This window comes from Mizuhopecten yessoensis, unplaced genomic scaffold (genome assembly GCF_002113885.1).
Source record: "Mizuhopecten yessoensis strain PY_sf001 unplaced genomic scaffold, ASM211388v2 scaffold11069, whole genome shotgun sequence".
NCBI lineage: Eukaryota > Metazoa > Mollusca > Bivalvia > Pectinida > Pectinidae > Mizuhopecten > Mizuhopecten yessoensis.
The window spans coordinates 468,881-492,363 of NW_018408864.1; the positions used below are offsets into that span (position 1 = coordinate 468,881).

The following is a 23,483-nucleotide window of genomic DNA, read 5'->3' on the forward strand; positions in this document are numbered from 1 at the left end:
ACCTAGGGATGCTTCCAGTCTAATATGGTTGATATCCATCACTTAGTTCCAGAGAAGAAGTCGCTTAAAGCAATATAGCCAAATAACCCTTTTTGGCCCCAACCCTCAGCCCCCTGGGGGGTCAGCCCCACCATTTGTACAATTTTGAATCCCTGCATCCCATGAATGCTTTTGATTAAATATGATCGATATCCAGTGCATAGTTCTACAGAAGAAGTCGTTTGTAGAAATATAGCCAAATTACCCCTTTTTGGCCCCGCTCCTAAGCCCCCTGGGGGGTCAGCCCAATCATTTGTACAATTTTGAATCTCCACAACCCAGGGATGCTTCCAGTCTAATATGGTTGATATCCATCACTCAGTTCCAGAGAAGAAGTCGCTTAAAGCAGCTTAGCCAACTTGCCCCCTTTTTGCCCGACCTCAGCCCCCTGGGGGGTCAGCCCCACCATTTGTACAATTTTGAATCCTTGGTGACAACATTGTTATATTTTGTTCATCAACAATAACCCCTTGGTGCTACATTGCTGTATTGTTTAGTTCATCAACGATAACCCCTTGGTGACAACATTGTTATATTTTGTTCATGAACAATAACCCCTTGGTGCTACATTGTTGTATTGTTAAGTTCATCAACAATAACCCCTTGGTGCTACATTGTTGTATTGTTAATTTCATCAACAATAACCCCTTGGTGCTACATTGTTGTATTGTTTAGTTCATCATCGATAACCCCTTGGTGACAACATTGTTATATTTTGTTCATCAACAATAACCCCTTGGTGCTACATTGTTGTATTGTTTAGTTCATCAACGATAACCCCTTGGTGACAACATTGTTATATTTTGTTCATCAACAATAACCCCTTGGTGCTACATTGTTGTATTGTAAAGTTCATCAACAATAACTCCTTGGTGACAACATTGTTATATTTTTTTCATCAACAATAACCCCTTTTTGACAACATTGTTGTATTATTTGGTTCACCAACAAGAAGCGCTTGTTGACAACACTGTGTATTGTTTGATAAATCTCGGAGCAACCATTTCTAAAAAATGGATTTCTATTTTGCTGTTCGTTTCCCCGTTTCCCTTGGTGACAACATTGTTCTATTGTTCTGTTCACCACTCAGCAAAAACTCTTGGTGACAACATTATTGTTTACTTTTTGTCACCTAGCTACCCTTGGTGACAACATTGTTGTATTGTTGTATTGCTCTGTTTGTCTCCATGCAGCCATTGCTTGTTTTAATGGGTTTTTTTTATTTGTTTTTTAGCAAGTGAAAGGAAATTAGATGGTGCTAAATCAGAGAACACAGAGCTGGCCAATCCCACCTGATATTGACAAATTTTGACAAGACAGAAATGATTTGTTGTAGTTCCGAAACTACTTTTTTTTTACAGAAAATCAGAAAGTACAGATGTTAATTTGTATGACTTTAGTGAGATTTGCACAAAAACTGACAACTGAACATGTCTTAAGGTACACCAGTGTTCAAATACTATTAAACATATTCTCCATTCCTAAGTGAGACAAACATTTAGATGTTGATGTGTTCAACAAATTAGAGAAGCCTCATGTCATGGAAATAAGGAATCCTAACATCCCAGTGAATACATTTCATGTTGAGCTTTGACTCAAATATCATATTTTGTAAAGTAGTATATGAAGTTGTTATAATGATTTTATATATTGGTGTGATTTAAATGTTAATCGTTCAAAAAAAAAAGCTACTTTTCTTTCCAAGTTATGCATCTTAAATAAGTTTTGAATTACTGTTTAACAATTTCTGTCCTTACTAATTTTCACACAAAAACTTCTCTGGCAAAAAAACAAAAACATTATACTGGTATACCAGAATACTTAAATAGAGAAAATTCAAGACAACAAATCTCCATTCAGCTAAGTCAAACAGGATTTAATTAAATTTCAAGTTAATACATTTCCTATATGCGACACTCTCCCTGGTAGATGTATGAGATCTGTAGCTGTGTGCAGCAGTGAAACAAGATTTACACCGTAGACTGTACGCAATGGCTAATCCATCTCTACATCTGTGTCGGTACAAGTCTCCGTCAAGGTCTCCTTTCTAGACGATACTCCAACGCTTCGTCCACTACATCTTCGGAAAGAGAATTAGTTCAACACAGAGTGTGAGTTTGAGGATTGGCCACAAATGTCAACACATCAACCCGGCGACATCGATATCTACTGATACAACAGTTACACGCCTGCATTTGTGTGAAGCACTCTCTGCAATGTAAGACTATTATCTTTTACAACTCTGTTGATATTTTTTCAAAGAGCTTTACCCACTTTGTTTTTCTTGGTGTCGAAGAATTAAGGTGCTGTTGGTAAATACCATCAGTATTAAACTATACCATTATGTGTCATCACATACCATTTATACGAAATATCTCTTCACCTATAATTAACTTTGTGGTTCCATATCCTTGACCAACCCATATCCACACGGATATTTGTTACATGAAACTGACATATAGGTAACTTAAGACCAAATTTGGTAACTAGAACACAACACATTCTAACATCTCTTAAATGGTTCTGAAAATATTGTTGTTTGAAATTTGAAATTTTAATTTTGAAGCTTTTAACCCACATTGACCTTTGACTCCTGACTTGCACTTAAAGTTGATGTCTGACCTCATTACTGTAAAAAAGTAAACAATTCATACAGCTGGTCTACATAACATACCCAAGCATCATGACTCTAGTACAAATGGTTCTTAGGATATTGTTGTTTGAAGTTTTTAACATATTTGATCCCTGTGACCTTGAAAGTAGGTCAAGGTCATTTTAATCAGGAAACTTTATAGCACTCCATCTCAGGTACCTACTGGCCAAATATCATGACCCTAGGTCCTTCAGTTCTTCAGAAGTCGTTCAAAAGAAAAAGTTGACGACCGGGAAGACTGACGCCAGACACCGGAAGATTTGATTATATTGAACGTATGAAATATACTTGTTTCTGTGTGTTTTATGAGTTATTGCTAATAATGTTGATGTTATAGAGCTATATGATAACAAGATGTCCAGAGGGCCTGTATCGCTCACCTGTTTCTTTTGTTACATGAAACTGACATATAGGTAACTTAAGACCAAATTTGGTAACTAGAACACAAGACATTCTAACATCTCTTAAACGGTTCCGAAAATATTGTTGTTTGTACTCTAGTACAAATGGTTCTTAGGATATTGTTGTTTGAAGTTTCATATTTGACCCCTGTGACCTTGAAAGTAGGTCAAGGTTATTTTCATCAAGAAACCTTATAGCACTCCATCTCAGGTACCTACTGGCCAAATATCATGACCCTAGGTCCTCCAGTTCTTCAGAAGAAGTCGTTCAAAAGAAAAAATTGACAGCCAGAAGGCCGAAGCCTAAAAAGGTTACCATATTAAAAGGCTACCATATGACCATTTCCATATCCTACTCCCTTGGACTGATACGGAGTAGGATAGGGTCATATGATAGCCTCTAAATATCCTGTGATAGACTTTGTAGCTACAAATAACTTGATTTTTGTGTGACAGACACTGCTATAATACTAAACAGTGTTTCACAAGCATCCACTTCATCATCAGTAATCTAAATTCAATTATAGGGCAACATTTCCACTAAGATTTGAACGAGCAACTTGATTAATCAAATGTGATATTAACTCATTCACCCCTGAAATTTTATAATGAACTATTCCAACGTTTGAACTGGAAAAGTTCAAATGTGTCTCCAGGGTCAAATGAGTTAACAAAGTTTGACTGTATGTTTGAATTAATTTTAATCGATTTGGACTCGGAAACACTCGTGTATACATATGTTACCGAGTTTTAACTGCATTAGGACCTGTAACGAATGCCATTCAATCTACCACGCGGTCTCAAATGATGTGTTGCAACATTATGAGATTGGAATTCACTCAATAGCTACTCAACTGATGGGCGTAAATGTGCAGCCAATCAGAAGCCAGGGCGACTATCTTGAGGGCTGAATCTTTAAAAGTTTACCATCTGACACAAATTACCCCCAGTATACAAAATATGTAGCACACTGACTGACAACAAAGTATCATCAAGTTTGCCACATACAGTTCTAGCTGTAATTGTCCAGGACAATCTGAATCCACAGCAGCAATCCCGAAATTTTCTTACAGAACTGAAGTAAAAACCATAATTGTCTCAGCCATGATTTGTTTTTGTGAAATAAAAACATAGCTCCCATTATAAGCCATAAATGCATTGTTTTTTGGACATAAATAATCTTTGACCTTTAGAGTTAAAGGACACAAGTGACATAAATATGATACTCTGCAAAATCTCTGCAAGTACTTCAAGTTATATCATCAATACTTTAATCTAGTCCAGAAAAAGATTTTACTCAAACTTTGCCCTTTGACCTAAATGCAGATACAATTCAAATGTTATCACAACATTGTTATCATCAAAAGAAGAACCAGAAGAGAAACCAGTTTCACTATGATACCGCCTTTCATTTCAAGGGCAGACATCAAACCATATCAAAGATTATATATAGCCTGTTGGGGTAGAATTTTGAAGTTTATCAAAATGCAATGAAATTGCTTCATAATACCATAATGTTCATATCCTATGTATCTGTCAGTGCCACAACCTACTGAAAACAGGACACCTCATACTTAAGCAAAATTATTATAAAAGAAAATTCAAATTTGTTTTTTGTGAACAAGTTTTTCTCTACTGGGTCAAGGCCAGTTATTGTTAAGTACCAATAACTGGGAATGACATTACAATTAACAAATATTTATGCTTCAGTTATACTTAATCATTCTTCAAATGCAGTATATCTATTTTTCCTCAACATTTTTTAAATATATAGACATAAGAAAATGTTTACTAGTAGCAGTTATTGGAACATCGTGATAGCTGGTCTGGCCCAGCACAAATGTACAGGCAAAACGAATGAGTCGGCTATCACACAGCAATGTATGTACGAACTTAGTCTGTGTCTCTCCTGTGTATACATATGGGTCAGTGTAAATAAATAGGTCAGTGTATGTTAATAGGTCAGTGTGTATAAACAGGTCAGTGTATAAAAATAGGTCATTGTATATAAATAGGTCGTTGTATTTAAAAAGGTCAGTGTAAATAAATAGTTTGTTGTATATAAATAGGTCAATGTACATAAATAGGTCAATGTAAATAACAGGTCAGCATATATATAAATAAGTCAGTGTATATTTATAGGTCACTGAATATATAAACAGGCCAGTGTATATAAAAAGGTCATTGTATTTAAACTGGTTGTACTAGTCAAATGTAAAAAAAAAAAAGTTTGAAGCACCAGCACAAATGATGAACAATCTGATTAATATCTCATTAAGCACTTCCCTTCATATAGCTCCCGTCATCCTCAACATCAATTTAGTTCTTAACATGCCTAGGCACGGAGTATGAATATTCTTGGATGAAAAGGTTGTGTTGATTTTCATTAACAAATGGTAAATAACTGAAACCATCTAATTAGTTTCCAGAGAAATATGAACCCTGGTAAATTGTCAGTGGAATCTCTATGACTTTTGAACTCTGGTAAATTATCACTGACCTCTCTGTGACCTTTCAACCTTGGTAAATTATCACTGGCCTCTCTGTGACCTTTCAACCCTGGTAAATTATCACAGGCCTCTCTGTGACCTTTCAACACTGGTAAATTATCACTGGCCTCTCTGTGACCTTTCAACCCTGGTCAATTATCACTGGCCTCTCTGTGACCTTTCAACACTGGTAAATTATCACTGGCCTCTCTGTGACCTTTCAACCCTAGTAAATTAGCACTGGCTCCTCTGTGACCTTTCAACCCTGGTAAATTACCACTGTTCCTCTTCAGAGACCCTTAGTGATATGTTGTTGGAAGAGGTTTTGAACACTTTCAGTGATATCTTCAGCAAGTTTAACACGATCTCAAAAGGCAGTAGAGTATCACCTAGTCATACTGCCACCATGTGTCTACTTAATTGTCGGTATGTAATTTGGCATTATAAAGGGGGATGCTAATTGGTTGTTCATGGACCAGCATCCCACGGATCAAATACAGCCAAACATTAATGGAGTTGGAAAGAAAAGGAAAACTGGATAACGTACTGGTAGGCAATATGACAAAAGCAATATCGACAATATACCAAGGTATTACTCTATCAATAACTCATTTCAGGTGGGTGTAATTCAGAAGTTTCCACTTGACTGATTTAACAGTAGAGAATATACAACCAGACCTGAAGTAAAGCAGATACCTTTTTAATAGGATATAAAGTATACAGAACAACATCAATTGTAGCAATCATAATAATACTCAGACCTCCTGCAAAGTTCGATATATATAGGGGTTCCCACAATTTCCTGCATATTTCACATTTGAAATCTTCCTAGTAATAAAGGCAAAAATCTCTTTCAGATTTCAAACTCCTACTTCTTTACATTTTAGGATTTCTATCAGATATACTGTTAATTATCAATTTTCTTTTCTTATATTTTGTAAGAAATTTTCTGTTATTTTTTTTTAATTTCCATCATTGGAATAGATTCACTGCCAACTGTGACTTATTTGGGAACAAATCCTGTGATTTTATTTCAACATTGTATTGGAACATTTAGATTTTTCCCTCTCAAAAGGTTGGAAAAACAACGAAAATAAAATAATCTGTAAAACATGAAATTTGATAAAAGGCAACATGAAGGGAAAAAAATGTGGAAACCCATCAATAAAGAACAAAGCATACATATTTTAATTTCTAAACATAAATATTTAAATATTTATTGCTTTTCTGAATTGTTTTCAATCAACACCTATTACCCATTATAGTTTATCATTCTTTTAACAAATCAATTTCAACAATTTCAAATTCATTTATCCACAATTATATAAAAAGAAATCGGAAAGATTAACATCATGATAAAATCACATTTCACAACACTGTTATTGCTATCCAGTTAAAGATACTGGGGTTTGAATCATTTAATGATTAGATCACATATTTAAAACAAGTACAAACTCCTCTCAATATTTTTTTGTAGATCACAATTATTAAATAACACAAAGACATTAAAGCTATCAGATTAAATTACGTGAACAATTTTTCAATTATGAAGAAGAAAATTGACATGATAACAATATGATAAACAATGACACTAATATACAATATTACCATGCAGCCATATATATCCATGCAGAATCAACATATCAAAATAACACTGACAAGAATCAATAAGTGTACGAAATATCTAGATTCCATTGCATTTGTTAAATAAATTTCAAAATATCAAAAAGACTTATAAAAATTTAATTGCAAACAAAATTCTAGCAAAATGAAATTTTAATAAATTTTCAATATTTTGATTATTTTGTATATTTCAAATTGAAAATAAAATTCATTAAACGCAATCAATGTCAAGATTATGAAATTAATAAATATAATTTATTAGACATACCAAAATGCCCGAAACTCAGAAGCTTCCTATTTGTCAATTTAATGATTAACAAGTTTTGCAATATAGACCAGATCATTGTAACAATATATTAAAGAGTAACATCTTTTTTCTCTCTTTTTCTAGAAAATGTAATTTGATTTGATGATGATCAAGGCATGATGGAGTATTAATAATAATATAAAATTCATTAAAACCAATTAATCTGTTGAAAAAAACAAATTGTAATATTTAAATTTTAAAAAGATCCACTCAATAGCATGCAATCAACCTAATAATTTAACAGAACTCTATATATTGATTACATCATTACATAAAATGTCTAAATCTGGAATGTAAGGTTCATGTATAAAATAAGGTAATCTATAAAATAATAAACATATTAATTCTTAAGCTAAGCTTTCTTTTAGAGTTCAGAACTGACAGAGTCCACATATAGCACAGAAAATAAAGTGTTAACATTGTGGATACAGGAAAACCAATCTGTAGTGACTTCCTGTCTATAATTACTTCCTGTCTATAGTGACTTCCCATTTATAATGACTTCCTGTCTATAGTGACCCCTCTCTAGAACAACCTAGTTACTACCTGTCCTTTGGGTATAGTCACTACAAAATGGTTTTACTGTACAAAGGAATATTATATAAGTTTATCAGGTTTATCCAATAATTTCTACTGAAAATATCAAATTAAAAATTCTGTAAATATTATTCAACTGTTTGGTTTTGATCTTTGATATTTAATTTCTTCAAACTCTTATTTATAGTCAGCGAATTATTCATATCATGAAATATCATACACCTATTTACCATCAAAGACTAAAGCAGTTATGAATTACTAATTAATTTCTTTCCACTAAGTAATTCAATGACAAATGGAGCAAAATCTATGGGCCAACTTAATTCAGCTTTATAGTGGCCTGGGACCATATCCCTATTAACAATACCAACATACAAAAGTGCCCTGGTATCATCAGTAAATCACAACACAATCAGAACAAAGATAGGTCACAACACATAGGAATGATCATTGTAATAAAAAGGACACAATTATAGACATTTACATTTAGAAAAAGAAATGAATGGAAGAAACTGTTGCAGTGTTTGTAGTATTGATGAAGATGTGACACACTGAACTGGGTCATAGCGGCTAGATTTCACACTGGTGGGTTCAAATATTAGTCAGAGAGAAAGAAGGAAAAATAATATCAAATAAAAAATGCCGATGTATAAAAAAAATATCAAAACAAGCCACTTTTATCATTTGATTTAAGAATGTCTCATTGAAATTTAATCTACTCTACTCCAAACAAAAAAATAAATGCCATTGTTTTTCAGTTGTAAATGATATGTAACAGATATATTTGTAATATCTTATTTAGATATAAACCTGAGCTCTCAGTATTAACTATTTGCAGACTGCTGATATCTACAGATAAATGTGTAAATGATATTTTGAGCATTTCGACTAAACAATACGGATATGACTAAGTAGAACTACAGCGAAATTGTGACAAAAAGGAAGACCATTTTTCTGTCCATCCCTGTCCGAAAAGAGAGACTGGACATGAAGCACGCCTGCAGTGTTTTAACTGGATCTCTGGTGACAATGTGTAATCATCAGCTAGATGTTTGGTATCTTTGAGTATATATATGTACCTATGCAATCAATACTCAACCCTAATCCATACATTAACCCCTTTTCGATAAAAACAATTTCCAATATGTAGACGTTATATAAATTAAGTTTGAGAAAGAGTGCTTTATTTTTTAACACCAAGTCTATGGAACGAGTTTTAAGTTCACCATGCTATGATGAAATGTATGAAAAGAGGATTGTTCTCTCTAGGAAATCTACCTCTGGTGCAGACACATGCATCCCGACTTGTGTTGATGTTGTTGTTGTCATGGTGACAGGCTATTGATTTTTGCAGATGGAGACAGGAAACTGTAGCATCATCCCGGAGAACAAGTCGTACAGTGCTAGCTATCCCTGTCAGTTACAATGTACAAAGTGCTCTTGAAAATTTAAATTTAGTAAAGAAAGTAGAAAATGTCACTAATTATATCATCAGGTGTAATTTTTTCTTGCCAATGTTTAACCATTCCGAATTCAGAAATCCCTGCAGCAGAACCGACAGCTTTGGTAACCAAGAATTTTTATCTTTGCTTTGGAAGCTTCTTTCTGCATGCAAGAAGAAAAAAAAAAGAATTATTGGTTATTTGAGTTTTCCACGTCCTATTTCTAATTAACTGCTAACAGGAATCATCACATTCATGTGTAAACTGGTTTTAACAAATTTACGTTCCATATGAGGACAGATTTTGAATTTCAACTATTTATGAATTTGAATTTGAAAAATTATGTTGTGTAGTTTAATGAATTTTACAGCGAAAACACAGCTGAATACATTTTTAAATTAAATTTGCAATTTACAAAAAATACAGACATGCAAAAATAAACAATCATACAAGAATATACTATATATATATACATATATATCTATAGGAATATAAAACAGCCACAGATATCTGTCACTTCTGTAATAAAAACACACAATGATAAAATGACTGAAGCACAAAGTAGTTAAAAATGCAATAAAAAGTTACTTGTTTTCACATCATCAGACAAAAGCAACACCAACAATGAAATGTTGTAACCTCAAGTACCCCCTCCCCCATCCACAACCTCCCAGCTTGAAAAAAAAGTACCACAAATGAGGTTTTAATAAATAATTTTCTCTGAGTCCACCCCTGTAAAAATCAATCCTGAACTTGTGACTTTCCTACATTGGTCACTGATATAGTCCAGTGAACTTACTGAGCTGGTCAGTCAGTACATTGTATTACTGTCACAGTGGTGAAATGTCTGGTTGAAACATGTTAGCGTATTACTGTGTAAGGTGTCATTCCCAGTCACACATTGTTGGGTCATTCCCAGTCACACATTGTTAGGACATTTTCAGTCACATATTGTTGGGTAATTCCCAGTCACACATTGTTCGGTCATTCCCAGTCACACATTGTTGAAACATTCTCAGTCACACAATGTTGGGTCATTTCCAGTCACACATTGTTAGGTCATTTCCAGTCACACATTGTTTGGACATTCCCAGTCACACATTTTTAGGACATTCTCAGTCACACATTGTTGGGTCATTTCCAGTCACACATTGTTTGGACATTTTCAGTCACATATTGTTGGGTCATTCCCAGTCACACATTGTTAGGACATTTTCAGTCACATATTGTTGGGTAGTTCCCAGTCACACATTTTTAGGACATTCTCAGTCACACATTGTTTGGACATTCCCAGTCACACATAGTTGGGTCATTCCCAGTCACACATTGTTGGGTCATTTCCAGTCACACATTGTTTGGACATTCCCAGTCACACATAGTTGGGTCATTCCCAGTCACACATAGTTGGGTCATTCCCAGTCACACATTGTTGGGTCATTCCCAGTCACACATTTTTAGGACATTCTCAGTCACACATTGTTGAGTCTTGAATTGTTTTTTATTCTATGCCATGTACAGTTGAAAATGTTACCTTTAGACTTATCCAGTAAATATATTTCTGGACAGAAAAACTACTTTTCTTAATTTAGTAAGTTTCCAGAAACTAATTTGTAATGACAAAGTTCTGATAATTCCACAGGACTGCTGCTGTAGATACAGATTTTTTTTACATAAATGCTAATGCAAACGTAAAAGTTTGAGAAATATTTCTAAACCTCAAGACATGGATTCAACATCAGGTCTTTTGAAAACCCAACTTGGCCATACTGTCAAACTTTGTCTCTACAAACTCTAAAGACATTTTTATTTTATTTTTTTCGGAGGATTCTTCTGGCTGGTCTTTTAACTATGATACATTAAAAATTAAATATTTGTTCTTTTCTTTACTGTTTATAGTGAATACTTGATCATCTTTATTCTGTCTTTTCGTATTGCAGAGTTATCTGCACTTGTGAACAGGTATTGATTGTTACGTCATTTGTTTGTGAGAGTAACGTCATAATCTTTTGATGCAAACAATCAATACCTGCCTCAAGAGCAGATAACTCTGCAATACGAAAAGACAGAATAGTGTAATATGAAATAGCTATCTCTTCATGTACAGTGTTAAATCGAATACTCCATAATCTCTGAAGTATAACAATGAAAACTATATAAGTCTCTATTGTTATATTAGATATTATATACATTTCTATCATATTAAATACTTTGTTAATTTCTATAATGTTACAGTTTAATACTGAATACTTTATTCATTTCTATTTTGTTAGCTTAAGTCCTCTATTTACTGTTACACTGAATACATTGTTCATTAGTACAATTATTCATCTGATTTTACATTATTACGGTATATATATGATGTTATTCAATTTTAAAGATACCTTATTTACCTCTATATTGAATATTCAATTCATCTGAACATTTTTTTCTCTCTCAGGTTGGAACATAATCACCAGGTAATACGGGTAAAATATAACAAAAGTACAAGTACTAATAGCTTTGTATCCTTTTATTCAGTGGCTGCACACCAACTAGTCCTCCTTCTGGTCCCCACAGCATAAGTCTAAGTCTTCATGCCAACCTGTTTAGTTAAGCTTCACTTTCTTGCGTGTGGACAGCTTCTGTTTTGCTTGTTACACCAAAGCTGCTAGCTTAACCCTAACTACTAGCCATGTTGTATCAAAACACATATTTCTAATGTACTACACAGCGTCCACTAATTACTGTATAAGCAGTGTCCACTAATTACTGTATTAACAGTGTCCACTAATTACTGTATTAACAATGTCCACTAATTCCTGTATTAACAGTGTCCACTAATTACTGTATAAGCAGTGTCCACTAATTACTGTATTAGCAGTGTCCACTAATTACTGTATTAACAGTGTCCACTAATTACTGTATAAGCAGTGTCCACTAATTCCTGTATTAGCAGTGTCCACTAATTACTGTATTAGCAGTGTCCACTAAATACTGTATTAGCAGTGTCCACTTATTACTGTATTAACAGTGTCTACTCATTACTGTATAAGCAGTGTCTACTCATTACTGGATAAGCAGTGTCCACTAATTACTGTATTAACAGTGTCCACTTATTACTGTATTAACAGTGTCCACTAATTACTGTATTAACAGTGTCCACTTATTACCGTATTAACAGTGTCCAGGTAATACTGGATTAGCAGTGTCCAGGTATTCAACTAATTACTGTATAAGCAGTGTCCACTAATTACTGTATTAATAGTGTCCACTAATTACTGTATTAGCAGTATCCACTAATTACTGTATAAGCAGTGTCCACTAATTACTGTATTAACAGTGTCTACTCATTACTGTATAAGCAGTGTCTACTCATTACTGGATAAGCAGTGTCCACTAATTACTGTATTAAGAGTGTCCAGGTAATACTGGATTAGCAGTGTCCAGGTATTCAACTAATTACTGTATAAGCAGTGTCCACTAATTACTGTATTAATAGTGTCCACTAATTACTGTATTAGCAGTATCCACTAATTACTGTATAAGCAGTGTCCACTAATTACTGTATTAACAGTGTCCACTAATTACTATATATGCAGTGTCCAGGTATTCCACTAATTACTGTATTAAGAGTGTCAACTAATTACTGTATAAGCAGTGTCCACTAATTACTGTATTAAGAGTGTCCAGGTAATACTGGATTAGCAGTGTCCACTTATTACTGTATTAGCAGTGTCCACTAATTACTGTATTAACAATGTCTACTTATTACTGTATTAGCAGTGTCCACTAATTACTGTGTGTTGTATTAACAGTGTCCAGGTAATACTGGATTAGCAGTGTCCACTTATTACTGTATTAGCAGTGTCCACTAATTACTGTATTAACAGTGTCTACTAATTACTGTATTAACAGTGTCTACTCATTACTGGATTAGCAGTGTCCACTAATTACTGTATTAACAGTGTCCACTAATACCTGTATTAACAGTGTCCACCAATTACTGTATTAACAGTATCCACTTATTACTGTATTAACAGTGTCCACTAATTACTGTATTAGCAGTGTCCACTAATTACTGTATTAGCAGTGTCCACTCATTACTGTATTAACAGTGTCTACTCATTACTGTATTAGCAGTGTCTACTCATTACTGTATTAACAGTGTCCACCAATAACTGTATTAACAGTATCCACTTATTACTGTATTAACAGTGTCCACTAATTACTGTATTAGCAGTGTCCACTAATTACTGTATTAGCAGTGTCCACTAATTACTGTATTAACAGTGTCTACTCATTACTGTATTAGCAGTGTCTACTCATTACTGGATAAGCAGTGTCCACTAATTACTATATTAAGAGTGTCCAGGTAATACTGGATTAGCAGTGTCCACTAATTACTGTATTAGCAGTGTCCACTTATTACTGTATTAGCAGTGTCTACTTATTACTGTATTAACAGTGTCCAGGTCTTACTGTATAAGCAGTGTCCAGGTAATACTGGATTAGCAGTGTCCACTAATTACTGTATTAACAGTGTCCACTAATTACTGTATATGCAGTGTCCAGGTATTCCACTAATTACTGTATTAACAGTGTCAACTAATTACTGTATAAGCAGTGTCCACTAATTACTGTATTAAGAGTGTCCAGGTAATACTGGATTAGCAGTGTCCACTTATTACTGTATTAGCAGTGTCTATACCTATTACTGTGTTAGCAGTGTCCAGGTAATACTGGATTAGCAGTGTCTACTTATTACTGTATTAACAGTGTCCAGGTAATACTGGATTAGCAGTGTCCAGGAAATACTGGATTAGCAGGGTCCACTTATTACTGGTTTTCAATCAACAAAGCCATTATGATATCGTGACATTATTTGCCTGCAATATATGGTGCCATTGCAACACATTTTATAGATCCTAGATGTATGATAATATCATTGACACACAAAGTATAGAATCTTCTAAGATAAACAAGGTAATACTAAATCTATGGTGTCATTTCAAGAAATTCAAATTTTGGTCATATTTATATTGGCATGGTGGCAGAGATAAATAACCTTCCCTTCCCTGTATGAAAGGTATGTTGACATACTTCGGCATACAAGAAAACAAATATTAACTGAAGTAAGCACCGAATCCGTCGCACAATTTTCAAAGAGACCCTTTAATGGAAGACATTCCGACTATCTTTGCCTCATAATATTTTCTTTAAAGGAGAAAGTCAAATCATTTCAGACTAGTTCACCCTGACAAGGAAAAGGTTTATAGCAAGCTCATCCTGACATGATCACATCTGACCAAGGGATATTGAGACTTCGAATGTCTAGAGACTGACCAGGGACACAATCCGGAAAACGTGTATACAACATACTACAGAGCTCAGCTATTTCCTTATGAATCACTCCACTGATTTTTAACGCCATATCAGAACCAATATCATCTACCACAAAATTACAAAAGCTATTTTATATACAACACTTCAATAACTTTCATCTCTGGTGCTTCAACACTGACGTATCAAGACACAGGAAATACGAAAGTTCTTTGTAGTTAAGTTTTTATAACGTCTGCTTGAACAGCAATTGATTTGTAACCAGGTTTTAACATGGTTATCTAGACATTATAGATGTTGACTAAAACCAACAGACCGGCCAATCCAGTCAGGGTTTGATGTTTTCTGTAGCATCATACAACAATCAACTTATATTTAGATACAACAAAGGAAGACGAAACCTAAACGTCCCTTTGACGGCATAAAAATGTTTTAATTGTTTTTCTTTTCTTTTATATTTGTTATGCATCAGCAGTAGCTGGTTTTCATACTAAACAGCCAACATGTAACATATAAAGACAGTACAGATACAACTTAACATATATGTATAGGATTAACACACTTTACAGATACAACTTAACATATATATATATAGGATTAACACACTTTACGAGATTCAGTGGTATATATTTGTGACATGTGGATATATCACTATCCTCAGGACAGCTTTTTGTGCTAACCATACATAGCAACCTATAAAACATACCTACAGACTTAATACAACGATAACTGCAATCTGGAATCAATTTCATCAAAAGCTGTTACTAGGCTAATTCAATCCCTGTTGCTATAGGGATTTTAAATCCAATGTCCCTTATTTTAGAATTTTACCTCATTTTCGGCTGTAATATTCTTGTAAATTTAAGTAAGAATTAATATGTATTAATCAAATAGTCTACCTCTGAAAATATTAAACATTATTTTCATTGTAGTTTCAAAGTCTACAGGGGAATAGTGGAGATATCATGTTATTGGAGAATATGGGAATATCACATGTTTAACTTGAATTTTTCGAATTAAAGTTTAGAAGAATGTATGGGAAAAATGACTATTTTTAGTACATCATCTGAAGATGATAGTCTTCATTTCTTGGACAGGTATATCTTGTTTTTAGTTTTAATCTTTAAATCATCAGTGATCAAAATCAGTTCTACTTAAATTAACAGTGATTTTAAATTTGACTTGAACGTGTCCCTTTGGTAACACAGCTAGGTGGGGGATGTACTCGCACTATACAACAGTTATATGAACTTTTATAATATCCAACAGAGGAGAGAGAAAAGCTTACCTCGGGAAGTCATCGTTTTCGTAGTTGTTGAGTTTGGGAGGAGTGCTGGGAGATGGGCTGGGTCGGTCTGGGGTGGACATTGGCACACTTGCTACACTCTCAATTTTTCTGTTCACTGGATAAGTTGATGTGGAAATATTTTAATGTCTTATAATCATGAATTTCAAGTTAAAAACAGAAGTAAAAAATATGCATTTAGGAGAGATAATGAAATACACAGAATTAATTTTCTTACTTTTCAATAACCGATCAATATGAGGAAAAACACCTCAATCAAATGTTATGTTCAGGAAAAGTTATTGTCTTTGAAAGTGACCTACTATTGCTTATGTACATCTACACTGTCTTTTGTTATCAATGCTTGTTACATACAGTTACTGTCTTTGAATGTGACTTATTATGCTTATGTACATCTACACTGTCTTTTGTTATCAATACTTGTTACATACAGTTACTGTCTTTGAATGTGACCTATTATGCGTATGTACATCTACACTGTCTTTTGTTATCAATACCTGTTACATACAGATACTGTTGTTCCACAAACATTTGAACACAAAATTCACCAATCCATGAGCATTTACAAGATTTTACTACATCTGGACATTAACACAGTAGAGACAGTGATGTAAGATAATTCAATCATTTTTCAAATCAATCTTGTGTAAAAAGTACAAACAATTTTTACTTTCAGATCTGTTTAAGTATTTTTTTCTATGTTACCAAAAAGGTGATGAAAAGTATTTCTCATTGAAGAGACAGAGTTATCTCCCATTTACCTAATACAGAAACAAGCAGTGGTCGTCAGCTAAAACTCCTGTAGACTTACAGACAAGACTCATTTGTGTGGTCTATGTAATAATAAGTGATATATATTAGTGAGAGTAAATAGCTGATCACATCTGTGAGATAAAGACTGACCATCTGATCCTTCGGCTCTCCACACAAGCCTGAAGGAGATTCCCATTTGTTTAGAGATTCTATCATTGTCAAACAGAAATTATAACTTACAACAATCCCACATTGATGAGAAATCAATACCTAAGTTTTGTGAAAATCAAGAATCATTTATATAGTCAGTGCCTAAACTCTGAAGATTCTCATTCATTTCTGTTTACTTTTATCAGTATTAACATTTATCCTTTAGGAAGTAAGATTTTCTTACAACTTCAAAAACAAGAACATTATAAGAAGGTCTGTTTATTTACCATAACAAGTTACGTCTGATATCATCTTTGAACTTAAGACTTTCATGGCAGTGATGGTCCGACCTTTGACCCCCTGACTTACCTGGTGGTGAGGGGTCCTGACGAACACTGTCTTGTGGTACATATGTAGGTTTAGCGATCGTTAATCGTACAACTTCCTGTGTATCCTTCAATGCTGCGACTGCCTCCTCGTGACTCACATTGTCTAAGTTTGCATCGTTAACCTAGTGTCAGAATAAAATACATTACTCATATGAGTCCATTTTACCATCACAAAGGGGGAGTTGTAACAGCCAGTCAGGGATTTTAGAAATCAGGAGAAAGGTTGTTTGCGAAAATTTGAACAAAGTTTTATCCTGACATATTACATTAAAGGGTGCTGAAACTATTATTTCAGACAGCTTTTTTGACAAATATTATACAGCTGCTTTTAAAGAAATATGAAAACCTGCATGCATGTAACAACAATATTATATCCTTTAGGGATTTGTTCTGTGAAATCTACAGAACAATGGAAATAGGCCTGTAGGTCATTTCAACATGAAGTTACAAATGTTCAAACATAGCACATATTGTTCAAAGAGGGGTAACTCTGAAAATTCCAACACAAGATTTTTACTGTTTAAAGGGAGATAATCCAAACAGGATTGGCCACTAGTCTCCAGATCTCCAGTCATAACAGAATCTATCTAACACCAAGCCTAAGTGTGTTCACAAGAAGAACCCTTTGAATATTTTGATTTTTCTTTTCTTTTGAAAAACTAGTTTTAGTGAGTAGTGGTAAAATATTTAAATTGAAAATGGTGTAGTGGATTTTTTTCCCCCTCAATTTTTGTCCAGTGTATATTTATGTTTTAAGACCTTGTTTAGATCATGCAAGCACCTGACAATGGAAGTAATATCAGCATGCTGTAAGCTGTTTGCTTATAAAAAAGTTTACTTCATTAAAAGCAGTTCTTGCTGTAATAACATTCAACAGAGTTAGCTAAACGACTGAACTGAGAAGGAATAGTATCCAAACAACTATTATTCCTCTAGATAAGAATATCAACTGTTCTATGTACCACAACTCAACAGGTTTAATGTTCGGTGATTGGATATGTTGTGTAGTTTCAGTCGTCATTATTATATAAATGTTTGAATATTTCAAGTAGAATAATTGAACTTTTGCGGTATCTGTTTAATCCTCATTTAAGCAATTTAAGAAGAGGATGATATGTGACCTATAAGACCCACGTAAAATACGTAAAATTTATTAGTTTTCAATGTACATACAGCAATAAGTCTGTCGCCCATGGCCAGGCGACCGTCCTGCTCAGCTGCCCCTCCCTCAATGATCTTGGTGACAAATATTCCATTGTCTCCTGGTATGTGTTGGTTGCCGATACCTCCAGCAATACTAAAACCTAAACCTGTAATGTGACAGACCACAAAGTAAGAACCATTCAATGATATCAAAGCTTTGTTTTAGCAAAATCCTGATAATATAATACATTTTTACTCCAATCAGATTTGAGGGGAATTTACATATTTTGCAATGACACAAGAACAAGTTTTCATCAAAACTTCAGTTAATATAATAATACCAAAGTTTTACTTTATACACAGACAATGTACATATTAAACGTGTCGCAACGCTTCCAGACCGACCGGTCCTTTGTCAAGTTATGACTGAGTGAGGGATTTGTAATGTTTATCTGTAAAATGATGTGCGAAATTGTATATTTCATATGTCACTCGACCTCGGACATTTGGCCTATTGATAGAGAGCGTATACACACTGTATCAAATAGTGTCAAAAAGTTAATATATTCTTTGGCCTTTACCAACACTTTATAGAGCTGCAGTCTCATAATAATTTATAGAGCTGCTGTCTCATAATAATACAAAATGACACACTGTCCGTAGTCAGTGGTGGCCTACCTTTGTTGCCCTTCACCAACTCTATCTCCAGTACATTCTCCAGGGGTGCTCGCAGTCTTTTAACATACTGGAACACAAAATATAAAACCAAATTTTACACGTCAACATAAGAAGTTATCAGCATTATATGTAAAAAATTAAATCATGTATTTTACCTGTCAACTTAAATTGTTTAGGTCAATATCAGTCTGAATGTGTCACTGTATGGTTGTATGTTGATTCATTAATCATATCAACATTATTTCTGTTTTTCAGTAGATGAAGTCTATTTAGGGCCAAACAAAGTGTAATAAAATAGACCATAGATAAAATACTGTAGATTCTACCACGTTTGCAATATAACAACACTTTCTGTTTGTAAAGTACCATGTAATATTTTCCAATAGACCAACACTCTTCTAAAAACCTTTCCCTCAAATATTAACGCGAAGATGACTTGAAATAGTCTTTGTAAATCTGTCAAATGCTGATTTCACTTGTTGATGATCGATATCGATAGATGGTGGATTTGATTGATTGAAATAAACATCTAGTACAAAGCATGACATCAGCAGTGTTAACTGTTGCGACTAAATATGCGAGATCCTTCTCATATAGGCATCATGTGACAAATGCTCACACACATAAATGAACAACCTTATTAAAATAATTTGATAATCTAGGTCATCTTACTCATAGATTTGGTTTTTATCCCACGATAGAAAATATAAATTGGGCCACAAGCGATCTTCATCAATTATATTTTCTAACATTTTCTCACCATCCTTATATACTCCACCATAATACATGTACATACTCTGATGATTTATTAAGTTGTCCTCATTAAAGATATGAAACAGAGACAACTGAAATCGCTATCATTGAAGTCTAAATCTCCCAGTCACCCCTTGAGTTGGAATTTGCTGATAAAGAAACCAATGAAGTATGGGCTTTTTCCCCCCCAAGAACTTTCAGTTGAAGGATGAGGTGGAAATTTAAATAAAACTGGCAATAATTCTTTACTTTTAATTATCAATTGATAATGATTAATTATCAGCCAAATTGAATTGAACAATTGATTTTTCCTCGTTTTGGTAACTGGACACTGACTAAGGTGAACACCTTGAGATTTTCTGGTTCACTGTTAATAAGGGCAATGATTTTTTCACCCCATAATCCTTCACTCTCAATCATTTTTGTTCATACCAGTTCATGTGATGGGGTATGAACAATGTGTCTGCTAACTGGACTGGATCAGATGTATTATGGATATCATCATATATGGACATCATATAGTTACAAATAAAACTTTCACATCTTTGGCACAGAAGTGTATCCAATGCTTTACAGTAGAAACACAGTACTGTACAGAAGTTACAGTAGAAACACAGTACTTTACAGAAGTAACAAAAACATCTTTAAATCATTCAGTTGGAATATTTTCTCAAAACGGTCACAAACAATTTTGTAACAACAGTGTGAAGGTAGTTTTCTGCTTCCAATGCAGTGTATCTTGTCCAGGATCATTCTTTAAACAACACCCTCAGACAAATCTGTCCAGCTCAAGTTTACCAAACAACATGATGTTGATGAGAGAAATGAGACAAAATGTAGGTACAAAAGGATATTGTTGGTAAAGAGATTTGAGAGGAGTCAGTTTGTGAGTTAGGGGAAACAAGATTTGAAGATGAAGAGAGTTGAGGCAAAATGATGGCATGGTTGTTAATGAAGAAAACTCAAGGGAAAACATTTAGGTTTGTTGATGAAGAGTTGATGACACCATATGGAAGATAATAAAGACAAGGTTTGTTGATGAAGAGTTGATGACACCATATGTAAGATAATAAAGACAAGGTTTGTTGATGAAGAGTTGATGACACCATATGTAAGATAATAAAGACAAGGTTTGTTGATGAAGAGTTGATGACACCATATGTAAGATAATAAAGACAAGGTTTGTTGATGAAGAGTTGATGACACCATATGTAAGATAATAAAGACAAGGTTTGTTGATGAAGAGTTGATGACACCATATGTAAGATAATAAAGACAAGGTTTGTTGATGAAGAGTTGATGACACCATATGTAAGATAATAAAGACAAGGTTTGTTGATGAAGAGTTGATGACACCATATGTAAGATAATAAAGACAAGGTTTGTTGATGAAGAGTTGATGACACCATATGGAAGATAATTAAGACAAGGTTTGTTGATGAAGAGAGTTGATGACACCGTATGGAAGATAATAAAGACAAGGTTTGTTGATGAAGAGTTGATGACACCATATGGAAGATAATTAAGACAAGGTTTGTTGATGAAGAGAGTTGATGACACCATAAAGAAGATAATAAAGACAAGGTTTGATGATGAAGAGTTGATGACACCATATGGAAGATAATTAAGACAAGGTTTGTTGATGAAGAGAGTTGATGAAACCATAAAGAAGATAATAAAGACAAGGTTTGATGATGAAGAGTTGATGACACCATATGGAAGATAATTAAGACAAGGTTTGTTGATGAAGAGAGTTGATGAAACCATAAAGAAGATAATAAAGACAAGGTTTGATGATGAAGAGAGTTGATGACACCATAAAGAAGATAACAAGAGGCCCAAGAGGGCCTGTATCGCTCACCTGAATATTTAAGCAGTCATAGCAAAATATTCTCATTAAATATTCTATTGCACTTTAAATATTTCCCTCGTAAACTTTGTTGGCTCCATCTGTTGAAACTACCAGCAAAATATTATTATAAGATTCTATGCTTTTTGATTCTTCTTCAGAAGTTGCTTGACATATTTTTCCCTGTGATCTTGGAAGTAGGTCAATGTCATTTTCCTTCTCAAATTAGTAAGCTCTATTACAAAAAGCTACCAGCCAAATCTTATGAATCCATTCCTTTTAGTTCTCAAGAACAAATCCATTAAAATGTTGTTGACCTCTGTGACCTCTAAAGTAGGTTGAGGTCATTTTCATTTTCAAACTTTGGTTAGCTCTATCCCAGGAAGTCAACAGCCAAATATTACAATTTTATGCCTTTTAATTCTTCCGAAGAAGCTGTTTGAACTGTTTGACATATTTGAACGCTGTGACCTTGAAAGTAGGTCAAGGTCATTTTCATTCGCAAACTTTGTTTGGCTCTTTCCCAGGAAGCCACCAGCCAAATATGAAGATTATATACCTTTCAGTTCTTCAGTTGAAGTCTTTTGAAGTGTCTGACATATTTGACTCCTGTGACCTTGAAAGAAGGTCAAGGTCATTTTCATTCTCAAACTTTGTCGGGCTCTATGCAAGGAGGCTATCAATCAAAAATAAAGATTCTATACCTTTCAGTTATTCAGAATTATTTGAAGCTTTTGACATATATGACCCCTGTGACCTTTAAGTAGGTCAAACTAGTTTTCATTCTAAAACTTTGTAGCGCTCTATCCTAGCAAGCCACCAGCCAAATATAAAGATTATATACCTTTAAGTTCTTCAGAAGAAGTTGTTTGAAGTGTTTGACACATTTGACCCCTGTAACCTTGAAAGTAGGTCAAGGTAATTTTCATGCTCAAACTTTGTTGAGCTCCATCCCAGGAAGCCATCAGCCAAATATGAAGATTCTATACCTTTTAATACTTCAGATGAAGTCGTTTGAAGTTTTTGACATCGTTGACCCCCGTGACCTTGAAAACAGGTCAAGGTCATTTTCATTCTCAAACTTTGTTGGACTCTATCCCAGGAAGCCTACAGCCAAATATCAAGATTCTATACCTTTCAGTTCTTCAGAAGAAGTCGTTTGAAGTTTATGACATATTTTACCCATGTGACCTTGAAAACAGGTCAAGGTCATTTTCGTTCTCAAACTTTGTAGGGCTCCTACCAACGAGGTTTTCAGTCAAATATGAAGATTCTATACCTTTCAGTTCTTCAGAAGAAGTCGTTTGAAGTTTATGACATATTTTACCCATGTGACCTTGAAAACAGGTCAAGGTCATTTTCGTTCTCAACCTTTGTAGGGCTCCTACCAACGAAGCTTTCAGCCAATGATGAAGATTCTATACCTTTTAGTTCTTCAGAAGAAGTCGTTTGAGGTTTTTGACATATTTGACCCCTGTGACCTTGAAAACAGGTCAAGGTGATTTTCATTCTTAAACTTTGTTGGGCTTCATCCCAGGAAGCCATCAGCCAAATATGAAGATTCTATACTTTTTAGTTCTTCAGAAGAAGTCGTTTGAAGTTTTTGACATATTTGACCCCTGTGACCTTGAAAACAGGTCAAGGTCATTTTC

The 23,483-nt window shown here is 34.1% G+C and overlaps 1 protein-coding gene across 6 annotated transcripts in view; it reads right to left on the reverse strand.

The window, feature by feature from the left end:
* LOC110465311 (disks large homolog 1-like) overlaps nucleotides 1-23,483 on the reverse strand; it is a 243,433-nt gene that overhangs the window by 73,176 nt on the left and 146,774 nt on the right. For all 6 annotated transcript variants that reach the window (XM_021521034.1, XM_021521036.1, XM_021521035.1 and 3 more), the window contains 4 exons: nucleotides 19,230-19,296; nucleotides 18,582-18,718; nucleotides 17,389-17,530; nucleotides 16,099-16,213 (listed from right to left, as the gene is read on the reverse strand). In XM_021521034.1, coding sequence (XP_021376709.1) covers nucleotides 16,099-16,213; nucleotides 17,389-17,530; nucleotides 18,582-18,718; nucleotides 19,230-19,296 — 461 coding nt within the window. The remainder of the gene's footprint in view (nucleotides 1-16,098; nucleotides 16,214-17,388; nucleotides 17,531-18,581; nucleotides 18,719-19,229; nucleotides 19,297-23,483) is intronic.